General features: G+C 42.5%; 2 protein-coding genes across 3 annotated transcripts in view; both read right to left on the reverse strand.

The window, feature by feature from the left end:
• rfk (riboflavin kinase) overlaps positions 1-18,862 on the reverse strand; it is a 38,987-nt gene extending 20,125 nt beyond the window's left edge. The window contains exons 1-2 of one of the 2 annotated variants that reach the window (XM_082968357.1): positions 18,721-18,862; positions 18,136-18,235 (exon numbers count right to left, since the gene is read on the reverse strand). In XM_082968357.1, coding sequence (XP_082824483.1) covers positions 18,136-18,235; positions 18,721-18,726 — 106 coding nt within the window. In that variant the 5' untranslated portion in view covers positions 18,727-18,862. The remainder of the gene's footprint in view (positions 1-18,135; positions 18,236-18,720) is intronic. The other variant, XM_082968358.1, reaches the window with a different exon arrangement.
• Positions 18,863-22,546: 3,684 nt separating this feature from the next.
• LOC106585691 (prune homolog 2 with BCH domain) overlaps positions 22,547-25,271 on the reverse strand; it is a 28,900-nt gene continuing 26,175 nt past the window's right edge. Inside the window, exon 6 of the mRNA XM_082968645.1 lies at positions 22,547-23,669. Coding sequence (XP_082824771.1) covers positions 23,664-23,669 — 6 coding nt within the window. The 3' untranslated portion in view covers positions 22,547-23,663. The remainder of the gene's footprint in view (positions 23,670-25,271) is intronic.

The following is a 25,271-nucleotide window of genomic DNA, read 5'->3' on the forward strand; positions in this document are numbered from 1 at the left end:
CACATTAATGATGTATCATTGCTACAGCAAAATCATTTAGAAGAAGTACCTTTTTAATGCCCCTAACTGTACTGTATGTGGGGACAGCCTTATGATCCTGGAAAATAACATTGTAATTGACTGTGACAGGTTTTAAACAATGCATTACATTTCGAAAACATGTTTGCTTACAAAAACTCTTAATCCCCATTATTTCCCAAAGTATGTCCGTTCCCCTTTAAATACTCATGCGTTATCAGTTGTGTTTAACACTGCCTGGATTCTTGCTGTGCCTCTGTCTTGCGTAGCAGAGTAATAAGGTATCATACATGGTAGAATAGCCTTTCCTCTTCACCACAGGTGTGTGCAGGCAGGAAGAGTGTGGTCTACTCTTAACCACATCGACATATGGCCAAACGGGTAGCAGGCACCAAGGAATGATCAAACACCAGAGTTCATTCTTTTATCAACTCTGTGGGAAAGAGAAAGGCAGGGTGGAAAGACAGTATCTTCATTAAACTATAGTATGGGCATACTGTTTTGTAAAAGTATGAGAATGTAGACCTACGATGAGATATTTAGAAATGTCTAGAGGGATATGTCATCATTGGGTATAAAGAGGGACCGTCAAAGGGATCAGAGATTGTGCCTTAAAGGAATGCCTCACATGCAAATTATTTAGTTATTTCCTTGATCCCAATCAGCTCTAAATCTGCCTATAGTGTTTCATAACATTGACATTAGTGCTCGTCTCGTGAGCCAGACTCAAAGTACGGCTGGCTGAGGGGATATTAGTGCTCCAACCCGAGATGGAAAAGGTCTTTGACCAGAATATGGCTCAGAGCAAAACATATTATATTTGACTAAAATCAGTACCACTCCACTTAGTATGATATGTTACTTTATGCGAGATTACATTTCATTGTCCTACCAATGTAATAGCGGTCGTACAATATAATACGAGTTGTTTGACGTATAGTATCCTATGTCTTGATCGCACCAGTTTGCTTTGACCTGTTTAGTATGATATAATATATCATACTAAAATGGGTCAAAGCAAACAAGTTAGTAGGGGATATTACGTTTGACTGCTTTCGTATGATATGCTACGTTACAGTGACGATTTTAGCATGTAAATCTTGGTGGGGCAAAGTCCCCCAATTTTTTTTTTAATGCATGCCAGCAAAGCCACTACACAACACTAAATAATACATCAATAGCACTAGAACGGTAACAAACGGTGCCCACAAACTGTTAGGGCCTACATAAAGCTGTCCCAACCGCAGTCCAAATACCTTACCACTGCTACACCTGGCTATCAGCGGAGCCTTGTCTGGCAACGAAAGTTCATTCAGCCTCATTAACTGTGTTTAAAAAAAACATAGCTGATATGGCTGTATCCCAACCGGCCGTGATCGGGATTCCAATAGGGGGCGCACAATTGGCCCAGCGTCATCCGGGTTAGGGGAGGGTTTGGCCGGGGTAGGTCGTCATTGTAAATAACAATTTGTTCTTAAGTGATTTGCCTAGTTAAATAAAAGTTCAATTAAAAAATAAATAAAATATGTCTGACTTGCTTAAACAAATGTGGTTTCTACTGACAATTGAGATGTATAAACTATGGCATAAGGGGACGACAAGCTGATAAAAGGCAATCTGTAATTTTGAGTAAGACAATGAGCGAGCTAGGATGGACGTAGTCAATATAACTATTTGTTCAGCACTTTTGAAATGTACAGTGACAGAATTCAGAACATGGGCCGTTCTTACAGCATTCTCCCTGTACACCAAGTCAGAACCGTAGAATAAATAAAGGGGGCATATAAGCAGACAATGAAAGCTCTTACAATATTTGATGATTACCTTTCTCTAAAACAGGTTATAGGCTACATGTGCACCACCAAGTCAGAACAGTAGGCAAAATGAGGGGAAAAGTGACCAAATTATTAGGGTGAAGCACATGGGCTACTAACAGCTTACTACACAACATACACTTAATATTACTTTCTTTAGCTACAGACAGTATACATATCAAATCAAATCAAATTTTATTTGTCACCTGCGCTGAATACAACAGGTGTAGACCTTACCGTGAAATGCTTACTTACAAGCCCTTAACAATGCAGTTAAGAAAAATAATAGTTAAGAAAAATATTTACAAAATAAAGTTAAAAAATAAAAGAGCGACAATAAAATAACAATAGTCAATGTGCGGGGGAACAGTTTAGTCGAGGTAATATGTACATGTAGGTAGGGGTAAAGTGAATATGCATACATAGATAATAAACAGCGAGTAGCAGCAGCTTAAGGGGGGGGGTCAATGCAAATAGTCCGGGTAGCAATTTGATTAGCTGTTCAGCAGTCTTATGGTTTGAGGGTAGAAGCTGTTAAGAAGCCTTTTGGACCTGGACTTGGTGCTCCGGTACCGCTTGCCGTGCGGTAGCAGAGAGAAGCCTGGCATATTACATCATTTATGCAGCAGCATACAAGACATTTTTGGCTTGTTGTGCTGTGCTCACTTGAACAGGAAGGTGGCGCAGCAGTCGTTCGTGGGCAAATTTTGTCATCAAAGTCTTGCATTCTCTGGATTTATGGTGCATTCAAGACAACTGGGAACTCTGAAAAGTTCGAATCATGATGACGTTAGTGATATTCAGGTTGGAGCTCTAGAAAGAGGCCCGAGTTCCCAACTTGCAATTTTACGAGTTGGAAGACCGTTCAAAACTAATTTTCTCAGTCGGAGCTAGTTTTTTCCCCAGAGTTCCCAGATGTCTTGAACTCACAGTTGTTTTGAGCGTGGCAGAAGTCATGCTGGATTGACAACATGGCCAATGTTGAATGTTTTTCCTTTTAAGCTTGGAAAAGAGACCCTTAAACCCAGACTTGGGACCACACACCCACTCCACTGAATATCAGGCTAGTGATTGCCTTGCAATGCTTGCAGTTCGCCACTGATTCCTTCCAAACCACTCATTGTTGAATTTGAGATTTCCAACTTGTTGTGTAATGTTTATGTCCAATGGTTGTTGAGCACCAATACGTTTTATCTATAATTTCTCATTATTTCTCTTCATATGACAAGGATTGAAAAGGATTTGCCAGTAGATTGTCGACTTGATTCATGATGATGACTGCTAGCTTGCTAGTTAAGATTTTGAAGGTATGATGTTGACATCTCCAATCAAATCTACTGTAGATATAACATGATTTGATGTCATTTTATCTGTGGCCAATGACCTTGAGCCTTCTTGGATGGGCACTTCTAATGTAACTATGGCAGCAGCCAAGGCGCTCGAATTCTCGAGCTCTACCCTTAGATTTTGCGGTGACATAGTGTCCCCATGAGTGACAGAACACTGAGCCAATCAAAAAACATACAGCTTGAATATGGACACTCAATCACTATGGTACTTTTTAATGGTAAGTTTAAAAACATACAGTACCAGTCAAAAGTTTGGACACACCTACTCATTAAAGGTTTAAAGGGTTATTCTTTATTTTGACTATTTTCCACATTATAGAATAACAGAAGACATCCAAACTATGAGATAACACATATGGAATCATGTAGTAACCAAAAAAACTGTTTTAGATTTTAGATTCTTAAAAGTAGCCCACCATTGCGTTGATGACAGCTTTGCACAGTCTTGGCATTCTCTCAGCCAGCTTCACCTGGAATGCTTTTCCAACAGTCTTGAAGGAGTTCCCACATATGCTGAGCACTTGTTGGCTACTTTTCCTTCACTCTGCGTTCCAACTCATCCCAAACCATCTCAGTTGGGTGATTGTGGAGGCCAGGTCATCTGATGCAGCACTCCAACACTCTCCTTCTTGGTCAAATAGCCTGGAGGCATGTTGGGTCATTGTCCTGTTGAAAATCAAATGACAGTCCCACTAAGCGCAAACCAGATGGGATGGCGTATCGCTGCAGAATGATGTGGTAGCTATGCTGGTTCAGTGTGCCTTGAATTCCAAATAAATCACAGACAGTGCCAGCAAAGCACCCCCACACCTCCATCTCCATGCTTCACGGTGGGAACCACCTACTCTGCGTCTCACAAAGACACAATGGTTGGAACCAAAAATATCAAATTTGGACTCATCAGACCAAAAGGACAGATTTCCACTGGTCTAATGTCCATTGCTCGTGTTTCTTGGCCCAAACAAGTTGGTGTCCTTTAGTAGTTGTTTCTTTACAGCAATTCTACCATGAAGGCCTGATTCACACAGTCTCCTCTGAACAGTTGATGTTGAGATGTGTCTGTTACTTGAACTCTGTGAAGCATTTATTTGGGCTGCAATCTGAGGTGCAGCTAATTGCTGATTTCTGAGGCTGGTAACTCTAATGAACTTATCCTCTGCAGCAGAGGTAACTCTGGGTCTTCCTTTTCTGTGGCGGTCCTCATGAGAGCCAGTTTCATCATAGCGCTTGATGGTTTTTGCTACTGCACAAAGTTCTTGAAATTTTCCGGATTGACTGACCTTAATGATGGGCGGTCATTTCTCTTTGCTTATCTGAGCTGTACTTGCCATAATATGGACTTGGTCTTTTACCAAATAGGACTATCTTCTGTATACCACCCCTACCTTGTCACAACACAACTGACTGTCTCAAACACATTAAGAAGGAAAGAAATTCCACATTTTTTAAAAACATTTAACAAGGCACACATGTTAATTGAAATGCATTCCAGGTGACTACCTCATGAAGCTGGTTTAGAGAATGCCAAGAGTGTGCAAAGCTGTCATCAATGCAAAGGGTGGCTACTTTGAGGAATCTCCATATGTGTTATTTCATAGTTTTGATGTCTTCACTATTATTCTACCATGTCAAAAAAAAAAAGAAAAAAAAAAAAGAAAACCTGGAATGAGTAGGTGTGTCCAAACTTTTGACTGGTAATGTATATAAACTCAGCAAAAAAAGAAACGTCCCTTTTTCAGGACCCTGTCTTTCAAAGATAATTCGTAAAAATCCAAATAACTTCACAGATCTTCATTGTAAAGGGTTTAAACACTGTTTCCCATGCTTATTCAATGAACCATAAACAATTAATGAACATGCACCTGTGGAACGGTCGTTAAGACACTAACAGCTTACAGACAGTAGGCAATTAAGGTCACAGTTATGAAAACTTAGGACACTAAAGAGGCCTTTCTACTGCTCATCTGCGTGAACGTGCCTTAGGCATGCTGCAAGGAGGCATGAGGACTGCAGATGTGGCCAGGGCAATAAATTGCAATGTCCGTACTGTGAGACGCCTAAGACAATGCTACAGGAAGACAGGACGGACAGCTGATCGTTCTCGCAGTGGCAGACCACGTGTAACAACATCTGCACAAGATCGGTACAGCCGAACATCACACCTGCGGGACAGGTACAGGGTGGCAACAACAACTGCCCGAGTTACACCAGGAACGCACAATCCCTCCATCAGTGCTCAGACTGTCCGCAATAGGCTGAGAGAGGCTGGACTGAGGGCTTGTAGGCCTGTTGTAAGGCAGGTCCTCACCAGACATCACCGGCAACAACGTCGCCTATGGGCACAAACACACTGTCGCTGGACCAGACAGGACTGGCAAAAAGTGCTGATGGTTGGATTCGCGTTCATCGTCGAAGGAATGAGCGTTACACCGAGGCCTGTGCTCTGGAGCGGGATCGAGGTGGAGGGTCCGTCATGGTCTGGGGCGGTGTGTCACTGCATCATCGGACTGAGCTTGTTGTCATTGCAGGCAATCTCAACGCTGTGCGTTACAGGGAAGACATCCTCCTTCCTCATGTGGTACCCTTCCTGCAGGCTCATCCTGACATGACCCTCCAGCATGACAATGCCACCAGCCATACTGCTCGTTCTGTGCATGATTTCCTGCAAGACAAGAATGTCAGTGTTCTGCCATGGCCAGCGAAGAGCCCAGATCTCAATCCCATTGAGCACGACCTGTTGGATCAGAGGGTGAGGGTTAGGGCCATTCCCCCCAGAAATGTCTGGGAACTTGCAGGTGCCTTGGTGAAAGAGTGGGGTAACATCTCACAGCAAGAACTGGCAAATCTGGTGCAGTCCCTGAGGAGGAGATGCACTGCAGTACTTAATGCAGCTGGTGGCCACACCAGATACTGACTGTTACTTTTGATTTTGACCTCCCCTTTGTTCAGGGACACATTATTCCATTTCTGTTAGTCACGTCTGTGGAACTTGTTCAGTTTATGTCTCAATTGTTGAATATTGTTATGTTCATACAAATATTTATGATATTAAAGCTGTTAATTCGCTGAAAAAAATGCAGTTGACAGTGAGAGGACGTTTCTTTTTTTGCTGAGTTTATATATACACACACACAAAAATATATGGGGGATTGGAAATGATGCAGACAATAACATTGATAGAAACTACAATCTGCAATATTAAAGCTGATCTATCCACTAAAACCAAAAACATGATAAGTAGTTGCAAATTAGCTAAAAAGTAGTAAGCAGTTGCGAAGTTGCTAATTAGATAAAATGCTAAAGTTGTCCATGACGAGATTCGAACATGTAACCTTTGGGTTGCTAGAAGTTCGTGTTATACGCCCACCCATCTACCCTGACCAACCCCACTTCTTTAGTTTTTTACCTTAAGTAACCTTCTGTCTTATGTAACCATACCAAACGTAACATATCATACTACTGAGTGTCCCAGATTTACATTTACTATGTTATTCCTAGTCTTGTAATGTGACCTATCGTAAAGTAACATATACTAAATGGAGTGGCACAGATTTTAGTAAAATACAATACGTTTTGCTCTGAGACCATGCTGTAAAGACATTACTGTAAATGTATGATACATACAGTAGAAAACCAACCAATGCCCCAATGACACACAAACTATACAGAAAAAAGTATTTTAGTACTGAAAGGGAAAAAAGGGAATTCAGATCTTCCATATCACACGTTTTGTTCTTCTATCCTTGTGGGGTCCTAACATGTATTAGCATTGAAAATCCTATTTTCCCTAACCCCTAACCCTTACCCTAACCCAAACCCTAAACCTAACCACCAACACCTTACCCTAATTCGAACCCTTACCCAAACCCGACCACTAACACCTTACCCAAACCCTAACACTTTACCCTAACCCAACCACTAACACCTTAACCTACCCAAATTCAAACCCTTATTGTAACCCTAACCCTAAAGCTTAAAATAGCCTTTGTCCTCATGAGGATGTGGGAAATGTCCCCAGGAGGGATACTTTTCCTTGTTTTACTATCCCTGTGGGGACTTCGGGGATTTTAGGTCCACACAAGGATAGAAGAACCAACACACATTTTAGTCATTTACACACACACACACACACACACACACACACACACACACACACACACACACACACACACACACACACACACACACACACACACACACACACACACACACACAGAGTCTGGGTACACAATGCACTCTTGCTTAGTCGCTGCCTCCTGTAATTCTTCATCCAGTCTGGATCAGGGCAAAAGGCTAGGGGTTTAGAGTTAGTAAAGGATGAGAAACACGACAAGAGGCAAAGCGCACTGTCAGTATGCATGCAGCTAGGTCAGTACACCCTGGGCCGTTGGGGGTTAAGAGGGTTAAGGAAGGGAACGGAGAATGCTAGAAAGATAGTTACTTGTGCACTCTTCGACTGAGGGACCTTACAGATAGTTGTACGTGTGAGGTACAGAGATGAAGTATTCTTTCAAAAATCTTGTTAAACATTATTAATGAACACAGAGTGAGTCCATGCAACTTACATGCTGACCAGACCGCTCGCACAGGTGCATCCGCCATCGCGCACATGTTGATTTTGGCCACCCACACCAGACGTGATCAGGACACGCAGGTTGAAATATCAAAATGAACTCTGAACCAACTATATTCATTTGGGGACAGGTCGAAAAGCATTAAACATTTATGGCAATTTAGTTCGCTAGCAAGCTTGCTGTTGCTAACTAATTTGTCCTGGGATATAAACATTGGGTTGTTATTTTACCTGAAATGCACAAGGTCCTCTACTCCGACAATTAATCCACAGAAAAAAGGGTAAACCAAGTTCGTTTCCAGTAATCTCTCCTCCTTCAGGCTTCTTCTTTGGACTTTATATATGGTGGTTGGCAACCAACTTTGAGGTGCATTACCACCACCAACTGGACTGGAATGTGGACCTCAGTTCATCTTTCAATCACCCGTGTGGGTATATGCTCCTAAAAACCAATGAGAAGATGGGAGAGGAGGGACTTGCAGTGCGTCAAGGGTCACAAATAGAACCAAGTTCGAGCGGTGTGGTCAGCATGTTATTATGTGACTTGTTAAGCACATTTTTACACCTGCACTTATTTAGGGTTGCCATAACAATATTGGGGCGGCAGGTAGCCTAGTGGCTAGAGCGTTGGACTAGTAACCCGAAAGGTTGCAAGATCGAATCCCCGAGCTGACAAGGTAAAAATCGGTCGTTCTACCCCTGAACGAGGCAGTTAACCCACTGTTCCTAGGCCGTCATTGAAAATAAGAATTTGTTCTTAAATGACTTGCCTAGTTAAATAAAAAAAAATGTTTTAAGGGTTTGAATACTTAATGACTCAAGACATTTCAGCTTTTCATTTTTTTATTCAATTGTAAAAATAAAGAAATGATTCCACTTTGACATTATGGAGTATTGTTTTTAGGCCAGTGACAAAAAAAGTCTCAATTTAATAAAATGTTAAATTCAGGCTGTTACACAACAACATATGGAAAAAGTCAATGGGTGTGTATAATGTCTGAAGGGACTGTAGCTAACATTAGCATATTCACTAGCTAGCACAACATAGCTAGCTAGCTAAGGATACTGCACTAACTCCATGGCTAAACAAAGACAGCTGTTTCGTGGAATATAGTTAATCCATTGCAATTTAATTATAATGTTAATACTAGCTACAGTGGTTAGTTAGCTTGGAAGAAGTATTTAGTGTTGTGTGAATTGCATCTGTGCACTTAGCTAGCTACCATCCCATAGCCTACATTACATATGAAGTGTGACAGGCTCATCCGTGGATGTACGGAGAAAATGCCCTCTTATGTCCTTTATTTTGTTGGCTCCCCCATGTGGGGATTTGTGCTCTCTGATTGGCTCAAACTCAAGTTGTTGGCCACTGACGAGCATTGCGATTCTATATAGCTACCTTTAAAGCTGCAATATGCAACTTTTTGGGGCGAACTGGCCAAATTCACATAGAAATGTAAGTTATAGATCTGTGATTCTTATTGAAAGCAAGTCTAAGAAGCGGTAGATATATTATATGTGTCCTATTTCTATGCTTCCTGTTCTTAAGTTTCATTTTTGTGTCTTTTACTTTGGGTTTTGTACACCAGTTTCAAAGAGCTGAAAATACAATATTTTTGGATATTGAAAATATATTTCACAGCAGTTTAGATGGTACAATGATTATCTATACTATATACAGTGCCTTCGGAAAGTGTTCAGACCCCTTGACTTTCTCCACCTTTTGTTAAGTTACAGCCTTATTCTAAAAATGATTAAATAAAAAAATGTCCTCAGCAATATACACACAATACCCCATGACAAAGCGAAAACAGGTTTTTATAAATTTTTGCAAATTTATCTAAACAGACATACCTTATTTCCATAAGTATTCAGACCCTTTGCTATGAGACTCGAAATTTAGCTCAGGTGTATATTTTTTCCATCGAGGATCCTTGATTGGAGTCCACCTGTGCTAAATTCAATTGATTGGACATGATTTGGAAAGGCACACACCTGTCTATATAAGGTCCCACAGTTGACAGTGCATGTCAGAACAAAAACCAAGGCATGAGGTCGAAGGAATTGTCCGTAGAGCTCCGAGAAAGGATTGTGTCGAGGCACAGATCTGGGGAAGGGTAATAAAACATTTATGCAGCATTGAAGTCTAGATCCAAAAGGCTTCTTAACAGCTTCTATCCCCAAGCCATAAGACTCCTGAACAGCTAATCAAATGGCTACCCAGACTAATTGCATTGTTGCTCCCCCCTCCCACCCCCCACCTTAATTACCTCGACTAACCTGTGCCCCAGCACATTGACTCTGTATCGGTACCTCCTGTATATAGCCTTGCTACTGTTATTTTATTGCTGCTCTTTAATTTTGTTCTTTATCTATTTTTTACTTAACACTTATTTTTCTTAAAAGTGCATTGTTGGTTAAGGGTTTGTAAGTGAGCATTTCACAGTAAGGTCTACACCTGTTGAATTTGGTGCAAGTGACAAATACAATTTGATTTGATTTTATATAACATCTATAGAAGAGACATAAATGCTTATGGGGAGGTGTTGCTGAATATATATTCAGAGCCATATCCCTGTAATGCTTAGAGAAAATCTTATGTCAGTGCTATTGAAGTGTTGTGGTTGCAGGTTCACTTGGCATATCTAAAGCCTTTTCTTTTGGGGGGTTGCTATAGGCAACCAAGTGCTAACAGTCAGTATCTAAATAATGTGTGTGAGTGCCTGTAATCTGGTTCAGGTTGTTAATCAACCTACCAGGGTGTTCACAAACACTACAGGAACAAGATCATCCACATGTATCAACCACATTTTTACTAACACTGTTGAACTTTGTTCTAAAGCTGTATCTGTACCCATTGGATGCAGTAATCACAATATTGTGTCTATATCCAAGAAAGCCAAAATTCCAAAGAGATTTATAAGAGATCATAAAAAAGATTTTGCTGTGACTCATATGGATGGTGTTAAAAATATTTGTTGGTCTGATGTGATTAATAAGGAGCATCCAGACGCTGCACATTGATGAATTTATAAAATTGCTTCTTCCAATTATTGATAAACATGCACCGGTTAAGAAACTGACTGTTAGAACTGTTAAGGATCCATGGATTGATGAGGAATTGAAAAACTGTATGGTTGAAAGAGATGGGGGAAAAGGAGTGGCTAATAAGTCTGGCTGCACATCTGACTGGCTGACTTACTGCAAATTGAACAATTATGTGACTAAACTCAAAAAGATAAGAAACTGTATTATGCAGTCAAGATCAATGATATAAAAAATGAATGAAAAAAACTTGAGTACTTTAAATTCAATTATGGGCAGAAAGACAAATGTAACTTTTATCGAATCAGATGCCTTATTCATTACAAAACCATTTGATGTTGCCAATTATTTTAATGATTAACTCTTTGGCAAAGTGGGCAAACTTAGGTAGGAAATGCCAACAACGAACAGTGAGCCATTGTATTCATGCATAAAAAACTAATTATGAAAGAAAACCATTGCAAGTTTGAATTTTGTAAAGTTAGTGTGGGAGAGATGGAAAAAGTATTGTTTTACAATCAATAATGACAAACCCCCTGGCATTGACAACTTGGATGGAAAGCTACTGTGGATGGTAGCTGACTCTATAGTCACTCCTATCTGTCATATCTTTAATCTTAGCCTAGAGCCTAGAGGAGAAGAAAGCCTTTGTCCTTAGGCCTGGAGGGAAGCCAAAGTAATTCCGCTACGCAAGAGTAGTAAAGCAGCCTTTACTGGTTCTAACAGCAGACCTATAAGCTTGCTGCCAGCTCTTAGCAAACTGTTGGAAAGAACTGTTTGACCAAATACAATGCTATTTCTCTGTAAACAAATTAACAACAGACTTTCAGCATGCTTATAGAGAAGGGCACTCAACATGTACTGCACTGACACAAACGACTGATGATTGGTTGAAAGAAATTGATAAGGTTATGGGAACTGTACTGTTAGATTTCAGTGCAGTCTTTGATAATGTTGACCATAACCTGTTGCGAAAACGTATGTGTTATGGCTTTTCAACCTCTGCCATATCGTGGATTCAGAGCTATCTAATAGAACTCAAAGGGTTTTCTTTAATGGAAGCTCCTCCAATGTCAAACATGTAACTCCAATTTGAGCAGCAACAGCTGAAAAATGAGCTCCTACAAATATTGAAATTTACATGGTTTTTAGAGTGAAGTACATCGGAAAAAAGCAAAAGAAAACTGCAAGACTGAATAGGAGAAAAAACAAGCAACAAACAAAGAAGATAGGCTTTTGAAAAATAACTATTTTTCATAAAATTGTAGTTAGCTAGCTGAATTGTTTACCAGTTGCTAAGCAGTTGCTAGGGACTCTTTTGGAAGAAGCTAGCTAGCTAACGAAGAACAACAAAGAATATCTAGTTAACAGAAGAAAAGAAAGAGAAAATCAGGACAGAAGAAAAAGGATATCAAAGTGAAACAGTTCTCTAAAGACACAGGAGACAATAATACAAGAAACAACACTTCTGTAGCTTGTCAACTATGTGTCTGTCTATCCCTGTTCTCTCCTCTCTGCACAGGCCATACAAACGCTTCACACCGCGTGGCCGCTGCCACTCTAACCTGGTGGTCCCAGCGCGCACGACCCACGTGGAGTTCCAGGTCTCCGGCAGCCTCTGGAACTGCCGGTCTGCAGCCAACAAGGCTGAGTTCATCTCAGCCTATGCTACCCTCCAGTCCCTAGACTTCCTGGCGCTGACGGAAACATGGATTACCACAGATAACACTGCTACTCCTACTGCTCTCTCTTCGTCTGCCCACGTGTTCTCGCATACCCCTAGAGCATCGAGCCAGCGGGGTGGTGGCACTGGAATCCTCATCTCTCCCAAGTGGACATTCTCTCTTTCTCCCCTGACCCATCTGTCTATCTCCTCATTTGAATTCCATGCTGTCACAGTTACCAGCCCTTTCAAGCTTAACATCCTTATCATTTATCGCCCTCCAGGTTCCCTTAGAGTTCATCAATGAGCTTGACGCCTTGATAAGTTCCTTTCCTGAGGATGGCTCACCTCTCACAGTTCTGGGTGACTTTAACCTCCCCACGTCTACCTTTGACTCATTCCTCTCTGCCTCCTTCTTTCCACTCCTCTCCTCTTTTGACCTCACCCTCTCACCTTCCCCCCCTACTCACAAGGCAGGCAATACGCTTGACCTCATCTTTACTAGATGCTGTTCTTCCACTAATCTCATTGCAACTCCCCTCCAAATCTCCGACCACTACCTTGTATCCTTTTCCCTCTTGCTCTCATCCAACACTTCTCACTCTGCCCCTACTCGGATGGTATTGCGCCGTCCCAACCTTCGCTCTCTCTCTCCCGCTACTCTCTCCTCTTCCATCCTATCATCTCTTCCCTCTGCTCAAACCTTCTCCAACCTATCTCCTGATTCTGCCTCCTCAACCCTCCTCTCCTCCCTTTCTGCATCCTTTGATTTTCTCTGTCCCCTATCCTCCAGGCCGGCTCGGTCCTCCCCTCCTGCTCCGTGGCTCGACGACTCACTACGAGCTCACAGAACAGGGCTCCGGGCAGCCGAGCGGAAATGGAGGAAAACTCGCCTCCCTGCGGACCTGGCATCCTTTCACTCACTCCTCTCTACATTCTCCTCTTCTGTCTCTGCTGCTAAAGCCACTTTCTACCACTCTAAATTCCAAGCATCTGCCTCTAACCCTAGGAAGCTCTTTGCTACCTTCTCCTCCCTCCTGAATCCTCCTCCCCCTCCCCCCCCCCTCCTCCCTCTCTGCGGATGACTTCGTCAACCATTTTGAAAAGAAGGTTGACGATATCCGATCCTCGTTTGCTAAGTCAAACGACACCGCTGGTCCTGCTCACACTGCCCTACCCTGTGCTTTGACCTCTTTCTCCCCTCTCTCTCCAGATGAAATCTCGCGTCTTGTGACGGCCGGCTGCCCAACAACCTGCCCACTTGACCCTATCCCCTCCTCTCTTCTCCAGACCATTTCCGGAGACCTTCTCCCCTTCCTCACCTCGCTCATCAACTCATCCTTGGCCGCTGGCTACGTCCCTTCCGTCTTCAAGAGAGCGAGAGTTGCACCCCTTCTGAAAAAACCTACACTCGATCCCTCCGATGTCAACAACTACAGACCAGTATCCCTTCTTTCTTTTCTCTCCAAAACTCTTGAACGTGCCGTCCTTGGCCAGCTCTCCTGCTATCTCTCTCAGAATGACCTTCTTGATCCTAATCAGTCAGGTTTCAAGACTGGGCATTCAACTGAGACTGCTCTTCTCTGTGTCACGGAGGCTCTCCGCACTGCTAAAGCTAACTCTCTCTCCTCTGCTCTCATCCTTCTAGACCTATCTGCTGCCTTTGATACTGTGAACCATCAGATCCTCCTCTCCACCCTCTCCGAGTTGGGCATCTCCGGCGCGGCCCACGCTTGGATTGCGTCCTACCTGACAGGTCGCTCTTACCAGGTGGCGTGGCGAGAATCTGTCTCCGCACCATGCGCTCTCACCACTGGTGTCCCCCAGGGCTCTGTTCTAGGCCCTCTCCTATTCTCGCTATACACCAAGTCACTTGGCTCTGTCATATCCTCACATGGTCTCTCCTATCATTGCTATGCAGACGACACACAATTAATCTTCTCCTTTCCCCCTTCTGATAACCAGGCGGCGAATCGCATCTCTGCATGTCTGTCAGACATATCAGTGTGGATGACGGATCACCAGCTCAAGCTGAACCTCGGCAAGACGGAGCTGCTCTTCCTCCCGGGGAAGGACTGCCCGTTCCATGATCTCGCCATCACGGTTGACAACTCCCTTGTGTCCTCCTCCCAGAGTGCTAAGAACCTTGGCGTGATCCTGGACAACACCCTGTCGTTCTCCACTAACATCAAGGCGGTGACCCGATCCTGTAGGTTCATGCTCTACAACATTCGCAGAGTACGACCCTGCCTCACACAGGAAGCGGCGCAGGTCCTAATCCAGGCACTTGTCATCTCCCGTCTGGATTACTGCAACTCGCTGTTGGCTGGGCTCCCTGCCTGTGCCATTAAACCCCTACAACTCATCCAGAACGCCGCAGCCCGTCTGGTGTTCAACCTTCCCAAGTTCTCTCACGTCACCCCGCTCCTCCGCTCTCTCCACTGGCTTCCAGTTGAAGCTCGCATCCGCTACAAGACCATGGTGATTGCCTACGGAGCTGTGAAGGGAACGGCACCTCCATACCTTCAGGCTCTGATCAGGCCCTACACCCAAACAAGGGCACTGCGTTCATCCACCACTGGCCTGCTGGCCCCCCTACCTCTGAGGAAGCACAGTTCCCGCTCAGCCCAGTCAAAACTGTTCGCTGCTCTGGCACCCCAATGGTGGAACAAGCTCCCTCACGACGCCAGGACAGCGGAGTCAATCACCACCTTCCGGAGACACCTGAAACCCCACCTCTTTAAGGAATACCTAGGATAGGATAAAGTAATCCTTCTAACCCCCCCCCCCCCCTTAAAAGATTTAGATGCACTATTGTAAAGTGGTTGTTCCACTGGATATCATAAGGTGAATGCACCATTTTGTAAGTCGCTCTGGATAAGAGCGTCTGCTAAATGACTTAAATGTAAATGTAATGTAAAGTGTGGTGTACCGCAGGGCAGCTCTCTAGGCCCTTTACATTTTTTCAATTTTTACCAATGACCTGCCACTGGCATTAAACAAACCATGTGTGTCCATGTATGCTGACGATTCAACCATATACTGTATGCATCAGCAACCACAGCTAATGAAGTAACAAACTATTAACAAGGAGTAGCAGTCTGTTTTGGAATGGGTGGCCAGTAATAAAATGGTCCTAAACATCTCTAAAACTAAGAGCATTGTATTTGGTACAAATCATTCCCTAAGTTCTAGACCTCAGCTGAATCTGGTAATGAATGGTGTGAATGTTGAACAAGTTGAGAAGACTAAATTACTTGGCATTACCTTAGATTGTAAACTGTCATGGTAAAAATATATAGATTCAATGGTTGTAAAGGTGGGGAGAGGTCTGTCCGTAATAAAGAGATGCTCTGCTTTTTTGACAACACATTCCAAAAAGCAAGTCCTGCAGGCTCTAGTTTTGTCCTACCTTGATTATTATCCAGTCGTGTGGTCGAGTGCTGCAAGGCAAGACCTAGTTAAGCTGCAACTGGCCCAGAACAGAGCGGAACATCTTGCTCTTCTTTGTAATCAGAGGGCTGATATAAATACTACGCCTGTCAGTCTCTCTCGGCTAAGAGTTGAGGAGAGACTGACTGCATTACTTCTTATTATAAGAAACATCGTGTTGAAAATCCCAAATTGTTTGCATAGTCAACTTACACACAACTCGGACACACACACTTACACCACCAGACATGCCACCAGGGGTCTTTTCCTAATCTCCAAATCCAGAATAAATTCAAGAAAGCGTATAGTATTATATAGAGCCATTATTGCATGGAACTCCGTTCCATCTCATATTGCTCAAATGAACATCAAACCTGGTTTCAAAAAACAGATAAAGCAACACCTCACAACACCTTTCCCCTATTTGACCAAGACAGTTTGTGTATATATTGGTATTGATATGTAGGCTTCGTGTGCCTTTTAAATTGTTTTTAAGTAGTTCTGTCCTTGAGCTGTTCATTTCTATTAATGTTCTGTATTATGTCATGTTTCAAGTTTTATGTGGACCCCAGGAAGAGTAGCTGCTGCTTTTGCAGCAGCTAATGGGGATCCTAATAAAATACAAAATAATTGAAGAAGTTTGGAATCACCAAGACTCTTCCTGGAGCTGGCCGCCTGGCCAAACTGAGCAATCGGGGGAGAAGGGCCTTGGTAAGGGAAGTGACCAAGAACCCAATGGTCACTCTGACAAAGCTCTAAAGTTCATCTGTGGAGATTGGAGAACCTTCCAGAAGGACAACCATCTCTGCAGCACTCCACCAATCAGGCCTTTATGGTAGAGCGGCCAGACGGAAGCCACTCCTCAGTAAAAGGCACATGACAGCCCGCTTGGAGTTTGCCAAAAGGAACCTAAAGACTCTCAGACCATGAGAAACAAGATTCTCTGGTCTGATGAAACCAAGATTGAACTCTTTGATCTGAATGCCAAGTGTCACGCCTGGAGGAATCCTGGCACCATCCCTACGGTGAAGCATGGTGCTGGCAGCATCATGCTGTGGGGATGTTTTTCAGCAGCAGGGACTTGGAGACTAGTCAGGACCGAGTGAAAGATGAACAGAGCAAAGTACAGAGAGATCCTTGATGAAAACCTGCTCCAGAGCGCTCAGGACCTCAGACTGGGGCGAAGGTTCACCTTCCAACAGGACTACGACCCTAAGCACAAAGCCAATACAACGCAGGAGTGGCTTCGGGACAAGTCTGAATGTCCTTGAGTGGCCTTGCCAGAGCCCGGACTTGAACCCGATCGAACAACTCTGAAGAGACCTGAAAATAGCTGTGCAGCAACGCTCCCCATCCAAGCTGACAGAGTTTGAGAGGATCGGCAGAGAAGAATGGGAGAAACTCCCAAAATACAGGTGTGCCAAGCTTGTAGTGTCATACCCAAGAAGACTCAAGGCTGTAATTGCTGCCAAAGGGGCTTCAACAAAGTGCTGAGTAAACAGTCTGAATACTTATGTAAATGTCATATTTCCATAAAACTGTTTTTGCTTTGTCATTATGGGGTATTGTGTGTAGATTGATTTCATCCATTTTAGAATAAGGCTGTAACATAACAAAATGTGGAAAAGTTAAGGGGTCTGAATACTTTCCGAATGCAGTCATGTCTTAAAGTAATGGACTGTCATTTCTCTTTGCTTATTTGAGCTGTTCTTGCCATAATATGGACTTGGTCTTTTACCAAATAGGGCTATCTTCTGTATACCCCCCTACCTTGTCACAACACAACTTATTGGCTCTAACGCATTAAGAAGTAAAGAAATTACACAAATTAATTTGAGAAGGCACACCTGTTAATTGAAATGCATTCCAGGTGACTACCTCATGAAGCTGGTTGAGAGAATGCCAAGAGTGTGCAAAGCTGTCATCAAGGCAAAGGGTGGCTATTTGAAGAATCTCAAATATAAAACCTCTTGATTTGTTTAACACTGTTTTGAATACTACATGTGTTATTTCATAGTTTTGATGTCTTCACTATTATTCTACAATGTAGAAAATAGAAAAAGAAAAAATAAAAACACCTGGAACTTTTGACAGGTAGTGTATATTAGTCGCTAAAGTTCCGGAGCATGTCTTTAACTCGAGTTAACTGATTAACTCTGACAGCCCTAGTTTTGTACATGATGATACAGTACATGCATGATATGGACTTGATCACAATAAATATGAGGCAGTAGCACTAACCGGAACAGGTTCTCCAAGACGTAATGGTAATCATCAGAGTTACTGTCAGGTAGGAAGCATGCTGCAAACACGATAATGGCATTCCAGTCACCATAGTAACCTGAGGAGAGAGAGGAGATGGGGGGTCATCAAGAGCAGGCGTCTACTGAATAATCACAGGATATTCAGCGCAAAAATATGTCTGTGTGTGTCAGGGTTTAGGTCAGTTTGAATTGAAGTAACTCAATCCAGGAAGTGATTTGAATTTAAAATTAAGAAATTGAAAAACTTTTGAAATAAATAGCTTCTCGTTTTCAGTTTATCATTATTGAATTAGAATTTCTGTTAATTTCATGAATTGACTGACATTAAAGCTAGTTGACCCCAACCGTGGTGTGTGTCTGTGTGATGTTATTAGCTCCCCGAGCTGACAAGGTAGAAATCTGTCGTTCTGCCCCTGAACAAGGCAGTTAACCCACTGTCCCTAGGCCATCATTCTAAATAAGAATTTGATCTTAACTGACTTGCCTAGTTAAATAAAGGTTAAATAAATGTTTTTTTAAATAAACATTTGGACAGTGTGTGAATGTTTGTATGTGTGTGTACCTCCATGAGAGATGACTCTTTGGTAAGGCTCAATACACTTCATGTCAATGCGGTGCTCCTTCTCCCCGATGACGACTGTCCTCCATAGTTTGGTGTCCTGTCACTCCTGCTCTGCACTGTACTCTGGGATAGCCTCACTAGGCTCCCTGTCTGCTTCCTGACTGGACACCCGGGGGTCACCTGTTGATGACATCATTCTATAGCTTTAAAGGTGCTAGACAGATTTCTCAAAATGTCTCCCCTATGTGGAAGGTTGGTGAATTGCAACAGCACTAGGCTGCATTCAAAACACATCTCCCCCCTCCCACGTCCCATTTCCCTGTAACATCACACTTTTTTTATTTTTTATTTCACCTTTATTTAACCAGGTAGGCCAGTTGAGAACAAGTTCTCATTTACAACTGCGACATGGCCAAGATAAAGCAAAACAGTGCGACACAAACAACAACAGAGTTACACATGGAATAAACAACACATAAAGTCAATAACACAATAGAAAAAAAGTCTATATACAGTGTGTGCAAATGAGGTAAGAAAAAAGGGAGGTAAGGCAATAAATAGGCCATTGACAACTGTGATGGCACAGGTGAAGTACTTTCTTGCGTGAGTAGAAAAGTGTATGTGTGTCACCTGGTCTGTTTTCCAACCCATCGATGTCGTGTTCATTTGAGGCCATCATCCCAGCATCATCTGAAGCAGGCCTACCAAAACACACAGTAATCCAGTCATGACTAAAACCACCATAGACTCCATAGAGGAATTACAAACAAAAGTATTTTACACAATTAAATAAACGAACAGTCACTTTTGGTAATTTGTTGTAAATAACTGACCACAAAGCGACAGAGAAAGAAGCACTATCTTTCACCAAATTGGAGTCAGGTGACGTCCCTCTGAATCTTAATGAGAGATGCTCAACTGTCGCAGAGTGAAGGGTGTGTCACAATAAACATAAATCAACAAGTATAACATCTATTTAGTTGTTGTTAAATTTGTCCCCTACTTGGACTCCATGTTGGTCTCCAGAAAGTATAGTTCAAAAACAAGATTGTCACAACAAACTTATTTGTCAAAAATACATATAATCTATTTAGAAATTAGTATCCCAAATGCACACACACCCCCTCAGGCCTGGAGAGAAGCAACAGCCGACCAATCAGCCTGTTACCTACCCTTAGTACATTTTGGAGGAAAAAATTGTGTTTGATCAGATACAACGCTATTTCACAGTAAACAAATTAACAACAGATTTTCAGCACGCTTAGAGGGAAGGGCATTCACCACGTACGGCACTTACACAAATTACTGATGATTGGCTGAGAGAAATGTATCATAAAAAGATTGTGGGAGCCGTTTTGTTACATTTCAGGGCAGCTTTTGACATTATTGATCATAATCTGCTGCTGGAAAAACGTATGTATTTACATTCCCTGCTATATTGTGGATCGAGAGTTACCTGTCTAACAGAACACAGTGTTCTTTAACGGAAGCCTCTCCAACATAATACAAGTAGAGTCAGGCATTCCCCAGGACAGCTGTATAGGCCCCTTACTTTTTAAAATCTTTACTAATGACCTTCCACTAGCTCTGAGTAAAGCCTGTGTGTGTCTATGTATGCTGATGACTCAACACGATACACGTCAGCTACCACAGCAAGTGAAATCAGTGCAACACTTAAAGAGCTGCAGTCAGTTTCAGAATGGATGGCAAGACATAAGTTACTCCTAAATATTAAAAAAACTAAAAGCATTGTTTTTGGGGCATTCATTAAACCCTAAACCTCAACTAAATATTGTAATGAATAATGTGGAAATTGAGCAAGTTGAGGAGACTAAACTGCTTGGAGTAACCCTGGATTGTAAACTGTCATGGTCAAAACATATTGATGCAACAGTAGCTAAGATGGTGAGAGGTCTGTCCATAATAAAGCGCTGCGCTGTCTTCTTAACAACGCTATCAATAAGGTTCCTAGGTTCTAGGAGCCATTACAATTACAAAAAGGGGAAGAGTAATTTAAATTACAGAGGGGCGACAGGGCAAGACAAACATCCACCATGCAACTGGGGCAGAGGGAAAATGACTACACACAGGTACACACAAACATAGTGAAAACCTGAGTAAACACGTTATGAGATCGACCAAAAGTTAATATCACTGAAACTACTCTCCATTTGAAACACTGACTATTCAATTGAGTCTACATCTGAACACAGAGTGTAAGCTACATGTTGTATATATCATGTTGATATTAGCATGTGGAGAGTATGATGACATGTAGCACATTCTGAAGCATAGATTGGAATAGAGACAACTCCATTGCTTAGACGCACACCTGTATTAAATGGGACCATTGTTGCTTGGCAAAGGTCAAAACTCCAAAAGCAGTGGCCCATCCCACAGAGGAATTTTTGCAGTTGGTCTTGGATCCGCAGCCTGGCCTTAAATAAAAAGCTCTTGGGTACACTAGTCCCTCCCTGACAGGCAGACCAGAATTTCCAGTTGAGATAAGGTCTGTGGTTACTACTTTCTAGAGGTTGACCGATTATGATTTTTCAATGCTACATATACCGATTATTGGAGGGTCAAAAAAAAACCGCTGCCGATTAATCGGCCGATTTATTTATTTATTTGTAATAATGACAATTACAACAATACTGAATGAACACTTATTTTAACTTAATATAATACATCAATAAAATCAATTTAGCCTCAAATAAATAATGAAACACGTTCAATTTGGTTTAAATAATGCAAAAACAAAGCGTTGGAGAAGAAAGTCAAAGTGCAATAAGTGCCATGTAAAAAAGCTAACGTTTAAGTTCCTTTCTCAGAACATGAGAGCATATGAAAGCTGGTGGTTCCTTTTAACATGAGTCTTCAATATTCCCAGGTAAGAAGTTTTAGGTTGTAGTTATTGGAATTATAGGACTATTTCTCTCTATACCATTTGTATTTCATATACCTTTGGCTATTGGGTGTTCTTATAGCCACTATAGTATTGCCAGTGTAACAGTATAGCTTCCGTTCCTCTCCTCGCCCCTTCCTGGGCTCGAACCAGGGACACATTGACAACAGCCATCCTCGAAGCATCGTTACCCATCACTCCAGAAAAGCCGCTAATTAAGGTCTTTGTTAGGAAGAAATGGTCTTCACATAGTTTGGAACGAGCCAGGCGGCCCAAACTGCTGCATATACCCTGACTCTGCTTGCACGGAACGCAAGAGAAGTGACACAATTTCTCTAGTTTAAAAAAAATAATGTTAGCAGGCAATATTAACTAAATATGCAGGTTTAAAAATATATACTTGTGTATTGATTTTAAAGAAAGGCAATGATGTTTATGGCTAGGTACACATTGGTACAACGAGTGTGCTTTTTTCGCGAATGCGCTTCTTAAATCATCACCCGTTTGGAAAACTAGGCTGTGATTCAATGAGAAATTAACAGGCACCACATCGATTATATGCAACGCAGGACAAGCTAGATAAACTAGTAATATCATCAACCATGTGTAGTTAACTAATGATTATGTTAAGATTGATTGTTTTTTATAAGAGAAGTTTAATGCTAGCTAGCAACTTACCTTGGCTTCTTGCTGCACTCCCATAACAGGTGGTCAGCCTGCCACGCAGTCTCCTCGTGGAGTGCAATGTAATCGGCCACAATCAGTGTCCAAAAATGCCGATTACCGATTGTTATGAAAACTTGAAATCGGCCCTAATTAATTGGCCATTCCGATTAATTGGTCGACCTCTACTACTTTCCCATCACATCTGATTTCAGGATTGAAGTTTAACACCCACACAGCAGTCAATACAAAGTGAAATCCATAAATAAACAAATACATATTTATAAATTGATAAAACATTCTAAATTGACATTGGGATACATGCCATGTAGGAACCTCGGAAGAACTTTGTCATATATGCAGGCATCAGTGAGCTGCTACTAACACACACACACACACACACACACACACCCACACACACACACACACACACACACACACACACACACACACACACACACACACACACGGAGAGACATCATGCAATGGGATTCAAATAAATGTTACTGATCTATTACTGGTCCTGCAACATAGAGAAACAATAGAACACCAACATGTCAAACACATACTTGTTAACATAGTTCCAAACACACACCTTGACTCTGGACCAACTTGCCACCACACATTTATCCTGTAGGTTCAGTATGGATCTGTACTGCACTCCTGTGGTCATACACCATACTGCAGCTCAATGTCACAGCCACTCTCCTCCCTCGGTAGTCACCAGTGTATTCTAGTCTAATCAATAAAGGTTAAAAAAAAATGTATTAGATATTGATCCACTAATGGAATTTTAAGAACCTGGTCCTAGATCTGTTTGTGTAGTCTTGCCAACTCCTATGGTCATTGTCATGTCAAACTTGCCAAACAAGACAGCACAAACAGATCTGGGTCCGGGCTGGAGAGTAGAAAGTGGGCATAACCATCAGGAACATACTGGGTCTGCTCTTCAGTCTCATTATGGGCATGGTCTTCAAGAAGATACTGAGCGTTGCCTGTGGGGTCGTATGGCTCTTCTGGAGTTCTGGAGTGGTCTTTACGTTCAGCCTCCCAGTGGGCCTGGCCTTCACTCTCATAATGGCTATACTCATCAGACTGGTCTTTGTCATTGCCTTCAGCATGGTAGTAGTAGGAAGTAGTAGTATGTCCTTCATTTTCATAATGTTGGCTGAGGCCAGCATCTCTCATATCTGCAGCAAGGTTGTGGGTTTGGTAGTAGGCATGGTCTTCAGTCTCATGGAGGTTGTGTGTGGGGTGGTCAGCGTAGTCATATCCATACTGGGTGTCACTGTTGTTGGCTTGGTCCTGACTCGCTGTCCACTGGTGAGGAACACTCTCACTGGTTTGCTGGCTCCAATAATGGGATGTAACATCTTCAAGTCTGGAGGTGGGGAAAATGACTAAATGGGTGACAAATACATAGCAAACACGTAATAATCACTGACTATCTGTCATTCTCAGTAATGTCCACTAAAGACTGCAAAATCTCAGTTTAGAAATCAGAGTCATATTCACACACACACACACACACACCTTGTGTGAGACAGAGGGGAGCTGGCTCTATTAGCTGTGGTGGGGATACAGCTGTAATGAGACAGGTAATGCATATTTAATGAGGCATAAACAGATTTATAAACACACACAGTGCTGAGATCAAAGCCTTGCACAACACACACACACACACACACACACACACAAAGTGATCCCTTGTATCCTCTCGAAAAAGCTTGGTTCATGCTGGAGAGGGGTATGAGGCCACACGGGTCAACATCCTCTCTCTACCCTGTTCACCCACCTCATTCTTCCCTCACATAGAACACACCATCTTACTCTCTTGATAGCTTTTAAATCTGATTCCACAGTCCGTGCTACTTTACAAATACCCAGCAGCTGTTTAAAGGCCCATACACACTCCATAGAAAAGACATGATGGCCTCAGGGCAAACACAAAGAAGAAGAATACGTTGGGCAATTAGGCCTGGCTCGCAGTCGGCAGCCCAATTCATCCCAAAGGTAATCGATGGGGTTGAGTTCAGGGCTCTGTGCAGGCCAGTCAAGTTCTTCCACACCAATCTCGACAAACCATTTCTGTATGGACCTCGCTTTGTGCACGGAGGCATTGTCATGCTGAAACAGGAAAGGCCTTCCCCAAACTGTTCTACAATGTCATTGTATGCTATAGCGTTAAGATTTCCCTCCACTGGAACTAAGGGGCCTAGCCTGAACCATGAAAACAGCCCCAGACCATTATTTCTCCATCAAACTTTACAGTTGGCACTATGCATTCGGGCAGGTAGCGTTCTCCTGGCATCCGCCAAACCCAGATGGTGAAGAGTGATACATCACTCCAGAAAACGTGTTTCCACTGCTCCAGAGACCAATTGGGGTGAGCTTTACACTACTCTAGCCGACGCTTGACATTGCGCATGGTGATCTTAGGCTTGTGTGCAGCTGCTCGGCCATCGAAACCCATTTAATAAAACTCCCGACATACAGTTATTGTGCTGACGTTGCTTCCAGAGGCAGTTTGGAGTGAGTGTTGCAACCGAGGACAGACGATTCGTACTCGCTATGCACTTCAGTACCTGGCGGTCCGGTTCTGTGAGCTTGTGTGGCCTACCACTTCATGGCTGAGCCATTTTTGCTCCTAGACGTTTCCACTTCAAAATAACAGCACTTACAGTTGACTGGGGCAGCTCTCGCAAGGCAGAAATTTGACGAACTGACTTGTTGGAAAGGCGGCATCCTATGATGGTGTCACGTTGAAAGTCACTGAGCTCTTCAGTAAGACCATTCCACTGTCAATGTTTGTCTATGGAGATTACATGGCTGTGTTCCTCGATTTTATACACCTGTCAGCAATGGGTGTGGCTGAAATAGACAAATCCACAAATTTGAAAGGGTGTCCACATACTTTTGTATATACATTGTATTTCCTAGGTGATCTGTGTATACCGCTCTACTAGGTGATGTGTATATAACT

Source organism: Salmo salar, chromosome 24 (genome assembly GCF_965601325.2).
Source record: "Salmo salar chromosome 24, fSalSal1, whole genome shotgun sequence".
NCBI lineage: Eukaryota > Metazoa > Chordata > Actinopteri > Salmoniformes > Salmonidae > Salmo > Salmo salar.